The sequence below is a fragment of the Brassica oleracea genome, chromosome C7 (genome assembly GCF_000695525.1).
Source record: "Brassica oleracea var. oleracea cultivar TO1000 chromosome C7, BOL, whole genome shotgun sequence".
Classification (NCBI taxonomy): Eukaryota; Viridiplantae; Streptophyta; class Magnoliopsida; order Brassicales; family Brassicaceae; genus Brassica; species Brassica oleracea.
In genome coordinates this window covers 22,546,354-22,560,978 of record NC_027754.1, presented here as the reverse complement: position 1 = coordinate 22,560,978, position 14,625 = coordinate 22,546,354, and the positions used below count along the sequence as shown (strand labels likewise).

At 38.8% G+C, this 14,625-nt stretch overlaps 3 protein-coding genes across 6 annotated transcripts; 2 read left to right on the top strand and 1 right to left on the bottom strand.

Moving 5' to 3' along the window:
• The first annotated feature begins 2,455 nt into the window (after positions 1–2,455).
• LOC106306228 (epidermal growth factor receptor substrate 15-like 1) lies at positions 2,456–7,480 on the top strand. 2 transcript variants are annotated; one of them, XM_013742771.1, is made up of 13 exons: positions 2,456–2,723; positions 3,315–4,356; positions 4,435–4,653; positions 4,736–4,953; positions 5,075–5,149; positions 5,298–5,369; positions 5,454–5,552; positions 5,767–5,838; positions 5,917–6,031; positions 6,150–6,218; positions 6,318–6,661; positions 6,733–7,048; positions 7,100–7,480. In XM_013742771.1, exons 1-13 carry the CDS (start codon positions 2,583–2,585, stop codon positions 7,240–7,242), a joined length of 2,925 nt encoding a protein of 974 aa, XP_013598225.1. In that variant the 5' UTR covers positions 2,456–2,582; the 3' UTR covers positions 7,243–7,480. The 2 variants fall into 2 exon arrangements, with proteins under 2 accessions (XP_013598225.1, XP_013598224.1); XM_013742770.1 differs by having other exon boundaries at positions 2,583–2,723; positions 6,733–7,480.
• A 61-nt stretch (positions 7,481–7,541) lies between these two features.
• LOC106306229 (coiled-coil domain-containing protein 115-like) lies at positions 7,542–9,264 on the bottom strand. The gene is made up of 6 exons (XM_013742772.1): positions 8,991–9,264; positions 8,457–8,574; positions 8,165–8,314; positions 8,038–8,087; positions 7,856–7,943; positions 7,542–7,774 (listed from the first exon to the last, which is right to left on the bottom strand). The coding sequence occupies exons 1-6, from the start codon at positions 9,165–9,167 to the stop codon at positions 7,698–7,700; spliced, it is 660 nt and encodes a 219-aa protein (XP_013598226.1). The 5' UTR covers positions 9,168–9,264; the 3' UTR covers positions 7,542–7,697.
• A 234-nt stretch (positions 9,265–9,498) lies between these two features.
• On the top strand, positions 9,499–13,653 carry LOC106306329 (U-box domain-containing protein 44). 3 transcript variants are annotated; one of them, XM_013742904.1, is made up of 5 exons: positions 9,499–9,780; positions 9,853–9,939; positions 10,074–10,635; positions 11,288–11,597; positions 11,891–13,653. In XM_013742904.1, exons 3-5 carry the CDS (start codon positions 10,099–10,101, stop codon positions 13,447–13,449), a joined length of 2,406 nt encoding a protein of 801 aa, XP_013598358.1. In that variant the 5' UTR covers positions 9,499–9,780; positions 9,853–9,939; positions 10,074–10,098; the 3' UTR covers positions 13,450–13,653. The 3 variants fall into 3 exon arrangements, with proteins under 3 accessions (XP_013598358.1, XP_013598356.1, XP_013598357.1); XM_013742902.1 differs by lacking the exon at positions 9,853–9,939 and having other exon boundaries at positions 10,087–10,635; XM_013742903.1 differs by lacking the exon at positions 9,853–9,939.
• The last annotated feature ends 972 nt before the right edge of the window (positions 13,654–14,625 follow it).

The window sequence follows — 14,625 nt, the reverse complement described above, 5'->3', positions numbered from 1 at the left end:
ATGGTTCACATTATTTAGCACACATGCTTTACCGGGACACTTAATGTCAAAAGACATGAGAGACGACCTGTGAGGTCGAAGTGGTCTAGATACGGCTTACTAATGAACTTGGCCGATTACTCCCTTCCTACATATACAGGAAAGATCACGCACCAGATGCGTAGAATGTAGAAACCTACACTGAGGTTCACATCAGGGGGAGTAGTGCGTGTTGTACTCTTTTTCCTTCATCATGGTTTTGTCCCACTGGGTTTTCCTGATAAGGTTTTAATGAGGCAACATGAAGCGTACTACAGATCCTGTATGGTTATGGCATCCAAGGGGGAGTGTTATAAATCATGGAGTTGATTGCCATTAACCAGGCCCGGTCCAAGACCGGCCCAATACCTAGAAGATGGAGGGACGGCCGAAGCCTAGAGAGAGGAGAGAGAGAGCCGACTTCAGGAGAGAGAGAGACGACCACAAAGCTTAGAGAAAAGGAAACCCTTTCCTTTTCCTAGTAGATGTAATCTTTATATTATTGTGTATTAGTAGTTTTTCCTAATCCTAGTGAGTTTAGGTTTTGGATAATTTCCATTTATCTTCATCTTGTAATCCTTATATAAAGGAACTTCCTTGATCAATAATAAAAATACAAAAATATTCAGTTTCTAAACTCTCTAATTTACAACACCCTCTAGATTGTACAAAGATATATTGAGTTTTATGAAATCTATATATGTGGTTTCCTTTATATTTAGTTGATAGTTAGATTGATTTTACATAAATTTGTTTCCTTTTTATGAGATACTACTTTTGTTCACAAGAACTCATTATATAGTATCTATTTTTATATATTTTATTAAGTAACTAGGGGTTTGTCCACGTATGCGGGCATAACCTTCTTATGAATACTTATTAGTGTATTTTTTTTAATTTAAAACCACCACAATAATTTATTATTTATGTTTTCAAAAATTTAAAATAAACATCAAATTATTTATATATGAATTTTTCTCTTAAAATATATATTTTTATTATTTTGTTAAATTTTTTAAAACAATCACATATTATAAATATTTTAGAAAATATCTTTATAAAAATACTTTTTCTTAATTAAAATTTAATTATAAATTATTTTATATCTTAATTATAAATTGTTTTAAATTTTATAATAGAAAAATATTATTTCAAGATAATAACACAATATATAAGAATTATCTTATTTTTAAAAAATCAAATATTATTAATATAAAATTCGTTTTTGATTATATAATGTATATATAAAAATTTCATCAAGGATATTTAATAAAATTTTAAATATTAATTATTCATTAAAGGCATAAATAATATTAACCACTCTAACTTTAACGTAAGAGCTCGAATGCGAAAAATCACTTTGTAAATAATATTATAGATAGATTTTTTTGCGAACAACGATTTAGTTTTATTTATAAAATAGAAACACTATTGACAAGTGGTAACATATTTTTTTAAAAAATCTCTCTTACATTTTTTTGGACCGAGATTTTAAATTTCTCGAATAGTTTAATAATATATTCTAAAAATAAAAGTAGAAAAATACCTTAAGATATCACTAAAAATTTTTTTGGTCACAAATATAGACTATAAAGATCAAAATGACCAAAATGTTTCATTAAAGAAGTAAATATACAACTTATACCCCTAGGATTAACAAATCCAAACCTTAAGGTTTAGTGGAGGTTATTGGTTGTTGTATTTTAATGTATTTGAAAATCCAAACTAAATCTAGTGTTATCGGTTATATGATTTTTGGGTTTTCAAATATGTATTAAAATCATGTGTTATTGGTTTAATGATTCATAAATTCTATATCAAATTATTCAATCACATGAATTTACTAATAAATTTGATTTTATAATGGATTTGTCTGGATTTTTTGTTAAAAATACAAAGATTCAATTCCGAGGAAAAACCTCCGGATTTGTAAATACTAATCCGAATTTTTTAAAAATCTGCATATTTTACTTAGATTTATAAATCAAAATATATAAACCAATAATACCTTCGAGTTAAGGGGTAGGGATTTGAGATTAAATTTTAAAATTTTATAAAATAAAAAAATAAAAATTAAAAATTTGAAAATAAAAATTGGAAAATAATTTCAAAAGTATTTCGAATTACCAAAAAAAAATTGAAAACAAAAAGTTTCAAAAAAAATTTATAAGAAAGTTCGAATTTGAAAACATATAATCTGAAACTATAAATTTTATTTATTTATTTTTTGTATTTATATATCTAGAGTATTAATTTTTTACCTATTAAATGAAATATTTTGATCATTTTTCTCATTATAATCTATTTTTGTATAAAAACTTCAAAATTGTTATGTTTACTCGATGTGTAAAAATATTTTATAATGGTGACAATGGACCTTAAGTGGGCTTAAAGAAAGCCCATTTACTAGCAAAGCTAAAAGAAAACTCCAATCGATATTTTTCTCTGTGTCACTGTCATTTTTCTTCCTTCTCTCAATAATTTATTTTTAATTTGTATTTTGCGTTGCATCTGTTGGAATCGTGCAATTATTCTGTAGATCGATTTGGAAGCTCTGATCTGAAATGGCGGGGCAGAATCCAAACATGGATCAATTCGAGGCCTACTTCAAGAGAGCGGATTTGGACGGAGATGGTAGAATCAGTGGGGTCGAAGCTGTTGGCTTTTTTCAAGGATCTGGTTTGCCTAAGCAAGTTCTTGCCCAGGTATTAAAAACTTCTCCTTGATTGTTTCTGGAGAGGTTTTTGATTATTCCAATTGAATTTCATGCCGATAATAATAATATTCGATTCGGATTAGCATATGAAGTGAATTAGAAGTTACGCAGGCAGGGGTTTGCTAGGATCTTTTTTGATCAAGTTATAAGAGCGTCTCAGGGGTATCCTTTTATATTGGACCCCCTGGCTGCTGCTGAAATCTTATTGCAACCAGTAGTCTTTATTCATTGGTGGTAGTGATAATCTTTCAGATGGTAGTCACTGGTAGATGAAGGTGGAACTTGGTTTTGGTTTTGCTGGAATTTGGCTCTACATGAGATGAGGTTGTCTTTTTTTTTTTTTGCATGGTGCGACGAAATTGTATGATTGATTTCAGTTACTTTGTGGCTATGTTTGTTTGCCTTGAGAGTTTCTTTGCCCATTTTTAAGATTATTCTCTAGGAATGCAGTTTCTTGTCTATTCACATTATGTTAAAATTTGTGTGGATACAAGCCCCTTCTTTGGTTTACCAGTATTTAATCTGGAAACTTTCTTGCATAGAAAATTGTCAACTGATCAGTTGTGTTCTGCGTTTGTAGATATGGTCGCTTTCTGACCGGTCACGCAGCGGTTTCCTTGGTCGGCAGGACTTTTATAATTCTCTGAGACTTGTAACAGTAGCACAGAGCAAGAGAGATCTCACACCTGAGATTGTTAATGCTGCACTTAATACTCCTGCCGCAGCCAAAATACCACCACCTAAAATTAATCTTTCAGCTGTTCCTGCACCCCAGCCTAGCCCTGCTGCTACCACACCCCGTCCGGTTGCCTCAACAGGTCGTCCAAATTTTGGATTTAGCGGACCAGGGGCTCCAAATACGAATGTCAACCAGAACTATTATCCACCTCAGCAAAACCAGCATGTGAGACCAAATCAAGGAGTATCTGGGGTGACATCACTTAGACCAACTACTGGTCCAGAGTATAGACCAAGTGCTGTACCAGGTCAATTTCAACCAGCTCCTGTTGGTAGTGTTACTCGTCCTCCCACTAGTGCATCTGGTCCTGGTAGTTCAACGTTCAATCTTAATAATTTGTATGCTGGAAACACCGGCGGATACTCGTCCGGCTTTGGAGGGGGCAGCTTAGCAGCACCTTCTCCTGGCTTACAACCAGATACACAAGTTGGTCCAAAAGCGCTTGTTGTATCTGGCAATGGAGGTGACATGTTTTCCTCCTTCCAGCAAAAACCAGAAACCACTCTGAGTAATTCTTCAATCAGTTCAGCTATTGTTCCTGCTGGAACCCAACCTCCAACGAAGCCTAATGCTCTCGATTCCCTACAGAATACTTTCTCAATGCTGCCTACAGGAAACCAGCCTCAGCAGCCAAGGCCAGCAGCAAGCTCACAGCCGCCTGCAGTGTCATCACAAGGTCCATCCTCCGGTTTGCCACATGGAAGTGTAGTTGGCTCTGCCCATTCAACTCCTGCTGGAAATAATCAGCCTCCGTGGCCGAAAATGAAACCATCCGATGTCCAGAAATACACAAAGGTATTTATGAGTGTTGATACTGACAAGGATGGGAAGATCACTGGTGAGCAGGCAAAAAATCTTTTCTTAAGCTGGAGGCTACCCAGGGGTGAGGATCTTCGATCTCTCATTCCACTTTACATGAAGAATATAATTAACTTAACATGTTCTTTTTCCTCGCTTCCAGAGGTATTAAAGCACGTGTGGGAATTATCTGATCAGGATAATGATACTATGCTTTCTCTGAGGGAGTTCTGCATTTCATTGTATTTGATGGAGCGGTATAGAGAAGGCCGTCCTCTCCCAACATCACTTCCTAGCAGCATCATGTTTGATGAAACACTATTATCTATCTCAGGTGCACCTAATCAGGGTTATGCAAATGCTGGATGGGGATCTAGTCAAGGTATTGCTCATATTTCATGCGTTTTGGTGATCTTCTCCCTTTTCCTGATACTCCGCTATAAGTCAAATTTCTCTATTGCAAGGTTTCGTACAGCAGCCAGTGATGGGTGCGCGGCCAATCACTCCACCGACTGGCATGAGACCACCAGTTCCTACACCCGTTCCTCACCCTGGCAGTGGTGTAGCACCTAATCAGCAAAGGAATCAAGCGCCAGCTGTGGATGATCCTTTTGCGAGTCACCTAGGTAACGGACATTCTGCGAGCTCAAATATTCAAGAAACAGCAACTGATGGGGAAAAGGTAATCATTTACATTTTCATTTTAATTATGAAGGGAAAAAAATCATTTCAAAGCTTTAGATAAGTTACTATTCCAAGTGCATTTTTTTGGATTACCTGTGAAACGTTTCTAATCTCTGTAGGTTGATGAAAAGAAGAATGTATATATGGACTCCAGGGAGAAACTTGAATACTACCGAACAAAAATGCAGGATATTGTGAGTACTCCATTATAAATTACTTTTGTTATTTGGTTAGAAGTAGTGATGATTATCCGTCTCACGATGCCTTTATTTAGAGTAAGGTTCTTGTGAGATCCAGTAATTATGATACCATTTTTTCTTATAGTTTTCCTCTCTCTGTCAGGTCTTGTACAAAAGCAGGTGTGACAATAGATTAAATGAGATCTCTGAAAGGGCTTCCTCTGACAAGCGTGAGGTGCTTTTCACGTAAATAATCTTCTTTTTTTTTTCATTTCTTAAAGGCTATCTCTGTCTTATTCCAAAATAATTTCTACTGCAGGCTGAAACGTTGGCAAAGAAGTACGAGGAGAAGTATAAGCAGGTTGCAGAACTAGGGTCAAAGTTAACTATTGAAGAGGCCAGGTTCCGCGAGATTGAGGTATGGCTACTAGCACATAAAGTGGCAACACCTAATGTACAATAAAGCCAAATATTTTTCTTCATTTTCTCTTTCTCTGGGTCTTGTCCTGTCCTCTTATTCTATTGCCCAGTTCTCCCGTCTTCCACATTTGCTGGTCATAAGTTTTAATTAATTTTGTTATAGATAACTCGCGGAATTTTTTTACTTATGAAGTCTTGTTAACCCATTCCAGGGGCGGAAGATGGAATTGAGTCAAGCAATTGTGAACATGGAGCAAGGTGGTAGTGCTGATGGTTTACTTCAGGTATATGCTTTCTATGTTTATGTGATCTAAACTATTGATTGTACATGCCTTATTTGATGCCTTACTGGGCATATTTAGGTCCGGGCTGATAGAATACAATCAGATCTAGAGGAGCTGATGAAGGCTTTAACTGAACGTTGCAAGAAACATGGGTTGGAGGTTAAGTCGAAGGCCCTTGTAGACCTTCCAGCAGGTACTATATATGATCCTGTCTCCTTGTGACGCATTGTTTTTTCTGTAGAAGAATGCAAATTACATGTGTTTTGTAAACAAACAAATCATTTGGAAGCTGTTAATGTTGTGACTTACAGGATGGCAACCTGGAATTCAAGAAGGGGCAGCTCTTTGGGATGAAGAATGGGATAAATTTGAAGATGAAGGTACATTGTTTTTTTTTCTATAGTTCTGTTACTTACACATTTAGATGCCTATAGTTAGGCACATAACAAGACATTGACTGATAATCCTCCCACTGTTAGGATTTGGCAATGAGATTACTTTTGACAAATCAAAAGAGCAAAACTCGTCTGGTGAGAAGGAAAACGGTACGGTGGACGATGGTAGCGTACCACCACCTGATTCTCCGACTCATTTGGATGAGAATTATGGACCATTTTCAGAAACCTCGGACCGCCACCATGAGAGTGAATATGGGACAACTCACAGTGATGATGAATCAGGCAGAACTGCTACTGAGGTCCCTTCTCCAGATTACTCTGGTGGAAAGAGTTCTGAGTTCTTCGATGACTCGAATTGGGCAAGTGCCTTTGACACTAATGATGATGTGGATTCCGTCTGGGGATTTGATGCATCAAAAAGCCAGGTTAACACAAAATTGCTTAGTTTTCTTTCCACAGTCTTCTAAGCTTACCATTATAAAATTGACATTTGCAGGATGGAGATTACTTTGGATCTGGTGGTGGGGACTTTGGAGGAAACTCAGGAAGAGTAGATTCTCCAAGTTCAAGAAGTTTCGGCGGTCAGAGAAAGAGCCCATTTGCATTTGATGATTCGGTCCCCAGCACTCCACTCTCAAGATTCGGGAACTCTCCTCCTCGGTTCAGCGATGCATCGACCAGAGATAACAACTTTGACAGCTTCTCCAGATTCGACTCCTTCAACACCACCAGTGAAGCTGGCGCCGGTTTCTCCTCCTCACAGCCCGAGAGACTGTCTAGGTTTGATTCCATAAACAGCTCCAAAGACTTTGGTGGAGCTGCCTTCTCCAGGTTCGATTCAATCAACAGTAGCAGAGACTTTGGTGGTCCCTCGCTTTCAAGATTCGACTCGATGAATAGTACAAAGGATCATGGGTACTCGTTTGATGATGCAGACCCGTTTGGTTCCACAGGTCCCTTCAAAGTATCCTCTGATGATCAAAGCCCCAGGAAAAGGTCCTTCTAGCCACAGTAATGATTATAATTTCGATTTCTTCATTTATCATCGCTTGATAAAACTTGTGGTTGATTCATTAAAAATCTTACATTTTTTTTTCTTCGTCAGAGTCTGGTTTTGAATGAGATATAGCGTTAGACGATTTGTATTTTGTAAAGTTTGTCTTTGTATTGGTTTGCTACTGTATCTCTCCTCTGTTCTTATGAATTCATTTGCTTTATTTATATCAAAAAAATACTTGTTTGTCTTTGGTGGGAAAAAAAAGAAAATCTTGTACACGTTCGAAACAGAGACTTTTACATACTATTTGGATCTTTCTTTAGCTCATGTCTGTAAGAAATTATGGTAAAATTTAATCACTGAAACAAATCTGTGTTTACACTGAATGTGGAACATTCTGTCTCCCTTTGACACGTCGCCACTGTTCTGCTTCCACTGAATCCATTGAGCACGTTGATCAGTCTTTACTTCTTTGTGATCCGCTCAAAGGCAGTTAGCATGGATGATCGAGTGTTGGCTATTTCCACAAGAGTTTCAAGAGCTGTCCCAATGCAAAACAAAAACAATATAATATCAGCTGAAACCGGGAACTTTTATATATGTGACTTCACTTGTGGTTTACCTGCTTCAAATGAGAGTTGAGCGCCACGCAGCTTAGGCGAGACTAGACCTCCGAATACCGACAGAGACTTGGCTCGTTCTCTCTTAATCTGGAGATGAAAACATCGGAATAGGTAAAAACCCCATGTTGTTCCTTTCTAAGACAGAGAGTTTGTTGCATAAAGATTAAATGATTGCTCCCACCTCTTCATCAGCTGCTAACACTGTTTCACCCATGGCTGATGGTTTCTCCTCTATAACATAAGAAAGAGGTGAGACACAAACAAAGGAAGGGCACAGAACAACCAGCAGATAATTCTCAACTTTTTACCAGAAACGCCTCCTCGATGGCGTAGCTGTGGTCTACGAGGTGACCCCGCCTCAGAATCTGCATCAATAGAGGAGTCTTTGCCTTTCCCACTACCACCCTTGGAAGCCCACTTGGACAAAGCAAAACGAGGTACTGATCCCAAAGCTTCAACTACAAGGGTTCATACACTTGTAAATAAGCAGCTGTAAGATTACCATATATATTCATAGCATATAAATATGAAGCAATAAACTAGCAAACACCTTGAGAGAACATACTTTTTTGTGAGTTTAATCCGAAAAGCCAAACTTACCATCTTGTTCAGTCACTTGCAATGTCGAAGCAGCGGGATGAAACTTGAGGTCCAAAAGAGTGCTGTTGATACGTAGAGTTCCCATAGAATGCCTAGCACTTGCTAGATCAAACCATCCCTGAATAAACGAAACACATTCAGCAACTTCCTATACAAAGTGAGTTTCTTAAAGCAGAGTCTCTCATGATATTATCAGTGAAGCAGTTTCCTTCTTCAAAGTTTTTTTTTTTCACCTTGCTTTCTTAGCTAAACTAATCAACCAAACGTTTCCCAGATTCATTCTGAGAAGAGTAACTATAGCCTAACAAACTCATACAAAATCAAGATTTGAAATTGAGACTGAGACTAATTAGCCCACTAAGCATTAACTAAACACAAGCTAAGTCACATCCTTAGATTAGATAGAGATCACTGATTAGCTTCGGGTTTCGAACAAATAAGCTCATCTAAAGTCATCATCTACACCAAAAATATTGAGGATTAAATTAAACGATGAGAAATACAGAAAGATTGAAAATTCAAGCGGCGTATTACCTCTCGAAGCTTTGAACTGAGAGAATCCATGAGCGTTAAATACTCATCCAACGAATCTAAGAAGTCCAACACCTTCTCATCTCTTCCTCCTCCCTCCTTTTCCAGCTCAACTTCGTTATTCACATCAATGGAATCCTCTCCTTCCTCGTAAATCTCAGTTCCTTCATCTCCCGCCATAGCAAAAGCCAGCAATGAACAAATCAAAGCTTGCACGAGAACGTACGTGGTACAACAAGGAATCGATCCCGCGAGCTCAACAGAGTTGACGGGGGTATTTTCGTAAATATTAGAATTAAAAAGATGGACGATGAATCTTATAAAAGCCCATTAGATCGACTCCCCTCCTAATGCTTTCGGGTGGGTGGATAAAAAACCCGACCCGATATCTAGACTTGTAGGAGGGTAAGTGTGAACAGAGCCAGGCTGTAATGTCAAGTTGGCGTTTGGTGGCTCCACGTTTCTCTCTGATGACTTTTCGAATTAAGTCAGCGACTCTCCTTCCTTTCTTTTCTTCTTTTTCCTCGAAACCCTTCTCTCTTCTTCATTCCTTCCCTTTAAGCTTTTTTTGCCTCTCTCTCTCTCTCTCTCTCTCGTTCTCTGTCCCACGCACGAGGAGGCTGTTGAATCAAGCTCGTGGAGCAAGCTCGATTGCTTTAAATTGGATCCATGGAATACGAGGAAGCTATCTTCTTCTTCTACTCGAGTTTGTCAACTTAGAAGACTAGCGCCTTTTTGAATCCGTTCCTTCTCTGTAGCTCTAAGTCGCTTCTGCGATCGAGATATTTGCTTGGTACGCTTTCTTCAAAATGCTTTCCTGAGATGTTATAAATATCGCTAAATTTAGTAACCTTACTATATTTAGGCTGATTCGAATAATGCCTTTTGGAAGATTCTTGCCTTTCGCAATCTAGTGTTATAGTTTTGAATCGAAGGAACTTAGCTAAATCTGGTATTATCTCCTTTTCTTGTTTCTAAAAATGTCTGTTCCCATTTACTATCGAATCTGTACCAAACTTTTAAGATTTCAATTTCTTGGTTATAGTCGCCTTCTGCTTGAGCAACGGTTTAATTAATGTATTGTAGTGTGAGTGTGCAGGACTAGCTGAAAATGGTTGGAAGCTGGGATGGAAGCCAGTCTGATGACAGCTCTCACTTCGAGCGAGGCGTCGATCACATCTACGAAGCATTCATCTGCCCCTTGACTAAAGAAGTCATGCACGATCCCGTCACTCTAGAGAACGGTCGAACGTTCGAGCGTGAAGCCATTGAGAAATATTTCAAGGAATGTTCAGACACTGGTAAACCTCCTTCTTGCCCGTTAACTTCTCAGACGCTGAGTAGCACTGATGTCAGCCCCAGTATTGCTCTGCGCAACACTATCCAAGAGTGGAGATCTAGGAACGACGCTGCGAAGCTCGATATTGCTCGTCAGGCGCTGTTTATAGGAAACGATGAGAATGATGTCTTGCAGGCTTTGATGCATGTGCGGCAGATTTGCAGGAGTATTAGATCGAATAGGCAGGGTGTGCGTAACTTTCAGCTTATCCGCATGATCATCGATATGTTGAAAAGTAATAGCCATAAAGTGAGGTATAAGGCTTTGCATACTCTTCAAGTTGTTGTTGAAGGAGATGAGGAGAGCAAGGTTTGTCTTCTTTTTTATATTTAGTCTTCTGCTATTGAATTGCAACAGTAAATTCAGTAGACCTGAGCATTCGATTCCAGTTTTGGTTCTTTGGTTCGGTTCTAGAGGTTTAGAATCTGTTCAGGTATTTAGCAAATTCGGTTTGGTTTCGGTTCTTGGTTTGAGTAACAAAATTGGGAACTGGCTAATATTCAAGGCAATTCTGGATCTCATTCGGTTCCGGTTTTTCGATTAATTCAGGTTTAAAATTCTGAAAATTCGTGTTTTCGAATTAAATATCGGGTTTTAGGCTAAAAATTTAGATAATTCAGATAATTTAAATATTTTTGGATAAAATATATTCTGGTACTTCATTATTTTTGATATTTCTTTTTAAATAATATTTTAAATTATTTGATCATTTTAAAACTAAATGTAGTTAATATTTATAAGTATATAAACTATATTATAGAAATTTGTATTTGTTCGGTTCGGTTTGATTCTACCGTTTTAGAGATATAAGATCTGATCCGGTAACTGATAGATCAGGGGTAATTGATAGGATCCAAACCCGAACTGAACTACGTTTTTTCGGTTTAGTTTTCGCTTCTGAATAAATGTGTCCATGCCTACTCAAGCGAATGCTAATGAAAAAGTGTCATTAATCTTGCAGGAGATACTAGCTGAAGGGGATACTGTGCGTACACTAGTTAAGTTCTTATCTCACGAGCCATCAAAAGGGAAGGAAGCAGCTGTTTCTTTGTTGTTTGAGCTCTCCAAGTCTGAAACTTTGTGTGAGAAGATTGGTTCGGTTAATGGAGCACTTATTTTATTGGTTGGTCTGACAAGCAGCAACTCAGTAAACGTCTCCATCGTTGAGAAAGCTGATAGAACATTGGAGAACCTGGAGAGGTCTGAGGAGATTGTTAAGCAGATGGCTTCCTATGGTAGACTCCAGCCTCTTCTAGGCAAAATCCTTGAAGGTGATTTGCTTGATCATTCATTCCTTACTTTCTTCATTGATCAATAATCGAATTTAACTGAAACTATCCAAATTTTTTAAAATAGTTATACCGAAATCCAACCGAAATTCCGGTTATTTTTGAGAAAAACTATTAACCAAAATAACTGAAAAGCTAACCGAACTGGTTTTATTTTCTTCGGATTGTAGCCAAACCGAATTAACCTAAACCAAAAATACCGGAACTGAAAAAACCGAAACAGCATGCCTAATACCTGAATTATGAAATGAGAATGTGAAACATGATGTGTGCAGGTTCACTTGAAACGAAACTCTCAATGGCTACCTTTCTTGGAGACCTTGCCTTAAACAATGATATGAAGGTTCTTGTGGCTCAGACCGTGGGTTCTTCTCTAGTCGATCTCATGAGAAGCGGTGACATGCCCCAACGCGAAGCTGCCCTGAAAGCTCTCAACAACATCTCATCCTTCGACGGGAGTGCCAAAGTTTTGATCAACATAGGGATTCTCCCTCCGCTGATCAAAGATCTCTTCTACATAGGCCCAAACAACCTCCCAATCCGGTTGAAAGAAGTCTCAGCCACTATCCTCGCCAACATAGTCAACATTGGATACGACTTTGACAAAGCCACACTTGTTTCAGAGAACAGAGTGGAGAAACTGCTCTATCTGATAAGCAACACTGGTCCGGCGATCCAGTGCAAGCTCTTGGAGGTTCTCGTTGGACTCACTAGCTGCCCTAAAGCAGTTATTCACATCGTCTCCGCGATTAAAACCTTAGGTGCGATCATCAGTCTGGTTCAGTTTGTCGAAGTCCGGGAGAACAATGATCTGCGTCTGGCTTCGGTAAAGCTTCTTCATAACCTCTCCCCCTTCATGAGCGAGGAGCTAGCCGGGGCCTTACTCGGTACAGCTGGACAGCTCGGGAGCCTTGTTGCCATCATTTCGGAGAAGACACCGATCTCCGAAGAACAGGCTGCAGCCGCCGGGCTCTTAGCTGAGTTGCCTGAGAGGGATTTGGGCCTCACGCGGGAGCTCTTAGCAGTTGGTGCCTTCGAGAAAATCATCTCAAAGGTGAATGGGATCCGCCACGGGGAGATCAAAGGGATGAGGTTTACGATGAACTTTCTCGAAGGGCTTGTGCGTATACTCTCCAGGATCACTTTCGCATTCAACAACGAGCCTAGAGCCGTCAACTTTTGCCGTGAGTTCAACGTTGCTTCGCTCTTCATTCATCTTCTTCAGTCCAACGGTCAAGACAACATCCAGATGGTTTCCGCCATGGCGTTAGAGAATCTCTCGCTAGAGTCTGTGAACCTCTCGCGGACGCCTGATCTCCCTCCTCCAAGCTACTGCGGCTCCATATTTTCGTGCATGAGCAAACCGCCAGTTGTAACGGGCCTGTGCAGGATCCACCAGGGGATATGTTCGTTGAGAGAAACGTTTTGCCTCGTCGAAGGAGAAGCTGTGGAGAAGCTAGTGGGTTTGTTGGACCATGAGAATGATAAAGTGGTGGAGGCTTCTCTCGCGGCTCTTTCGAGCTTGTTAGAAGACGGGTTAGAAGTGGAGAAAGGGGTTCAGATACTCGATGAAGCGGATGGGATAAGACATATACTAAACGTTTTGACGGAGACGCGAACGGAGAGGCTTACGAGGAGAGCGGTTTGGGTGGTGGAGAGGATCTTGAGGATTGAGTTCATAGCGATTGAGGTGGCGAAAGAACCGAACGTGAGCGCTGCGCTTGTGGACGCTTTTCAAAACGGTGATTTCAGAACGAGGCAGATCGCTGAGAACGCGTTGAAACATATTGATAAGATCCCAAACTTCTCAGCTATATTACCAAACATGGGGTAGTAGCGGGGGAGATGAGATGATCTCTCTTGATTTCTTTCCAAGTGAGTTTTTAGTGATTTTATAAACTTTTTATTGGGGTTTTTTGAGGGGTTTATTTGTTAATAGCATCCAGTTTTATATATTGTAAATTTTCCGATTCTTGGTTGCGTGTGCTGTAAGCTATTTGATTTTGTTTGATCGTGTTACGTTTCGAAACTGAAATCATTTGATCGGTCTCATATTACAAAGGCATATATAGTGTAGAAAGAACAATGGATCACGAGACGATATGTATGAAGTTAATTATGTATGAAGTTAATTATTCTAGGCTTGTCTTTAGACTGTGTTTAAAAAATCTAGAAAGTAGAGTTTGGATTCTGTCTGGATAGTAGTTGATGACTTTGTAACAGTTCAAAGCTGATATACAATAATTACAAGTGAATATCCCCTGGGAAACCTCTGTTCTTACATTTTCACACCAGAGTTTTAGGTAATCAGATTAAACCCTGTATATAAGCAATAATTATTTGCTTTTGAGACAGTGATGGTGTTGTCACCAGATCAAGGAGACGATTATAACGTTCCATTATTAGGAAAAAAAGAAAAATCTATACTATTAAAAATAAAGATTCTCAAAAAATCTACTTAAACAAGGTTGTTGCACTTTTTCATTAGACTTAACTATTTTTTGGTATTACCTTATATTTCTTTTGTTTATTCTAACTATGTTGATTTATCTTTTGTGTTATCGTGAAAAGCTAATGAAAATCCCTAATATGAGTGGGAGAGCTAGATGACGCTTCCTGGTTGGTATCTCAGGGAAGGTGGTCGCCAACTTGGAGAAGCTTGGTGATGGGAATTCGAGAAGTTGTGGCTCCAGGAGTGAGTTGGATACTGGGAGATGGTCGACGAGTTCGGTTCTGGAGAGATAAATGGTTGCTGAATGAACCATTGGATGCCTTAAGCTTGGTAGATATACCGGAGGAGATAGCGGAAGCAAAAACTCGAGATCTATGGCAACATGGTATTGGGTGGATATTTCAACAGATTGAGCCATATACATCGTTGCAGAATAGGCTTCGGTTAGCTTCCCTGGTGATTGATGATGTGACTGGAGCTCGCGATAGAATGTCATGGGGAGAAGCTAAAGATGGACTCTTCTCGGTAAAATCTGCGTACGCATTCTTAACCAAAGAC

Bases quoted from the DNA above. Each gene is read 5' to 3' on its own strand.
- LOC106306228 (XM_013742770.1), top strand. From the start codon at position 2,583: ATGGCGGGGCAGAATCCAAACATGGATCAATTCGAGGCCTACTTCAAG. The intron at 4,357-4,434 runs GTGAGGATCTTC...CCTCGCTTCCAG, and splicing joins AAGCTGGAGGCTACCCAGGG to AGGTATTAAAGCACGTGTGG. The intron at 5,370-5,453 runs GTGCTTTTCACG...TTTCTACTGCAG, and splicing joins CTTCCTCTGACAAGCGTGAG to GCTGAAACGTTGGCAAAGAA.
- LOC106306329 (XM_013742902.1), top strand. From the start codon at position 10,099: ATGGTTGGAAGCTGGGATGGAAGCCAGTCTGATGACAGCTCTCACTTC. The intron at 10,636-11,287 runs GTTTGTCTTCTT...TTAATCTTGCAG, and splicing joins AAGGAGATGAGGAGAGCAAG to GAGATACTAGCTGAAGGGGA. The intron at 11,598-11,890 runs GTGATTTGCTTG...TGATGTGTGCAG, and splicing joins TCTAGGCAAAATCCTTGAAG to GTTCACTTGAAACGAAACTC.
- LOC106306229 (XM_013742772.1), bottom strand. From the start codon at position 9,167: ATGGCGGGAGATGAAGGAACTGAGATTTACGAGGAAGGAGAGGATTCC. The intron at 8,315-8,456 runs GTAAGTTTGGCT...GAACCCTTGTAG, and splicing joins GCAAGTGACTGAACAAGATG to TTGAAGCTTTGGGATCAGTA. The intron at 7,944-8,037 runs GTGGGAGCAATC...TTTCATCTCCAG, and splicing joins TGTTAGCAGCTGATGAAGAG to ATTAAGAGAGAACGAGCCAA.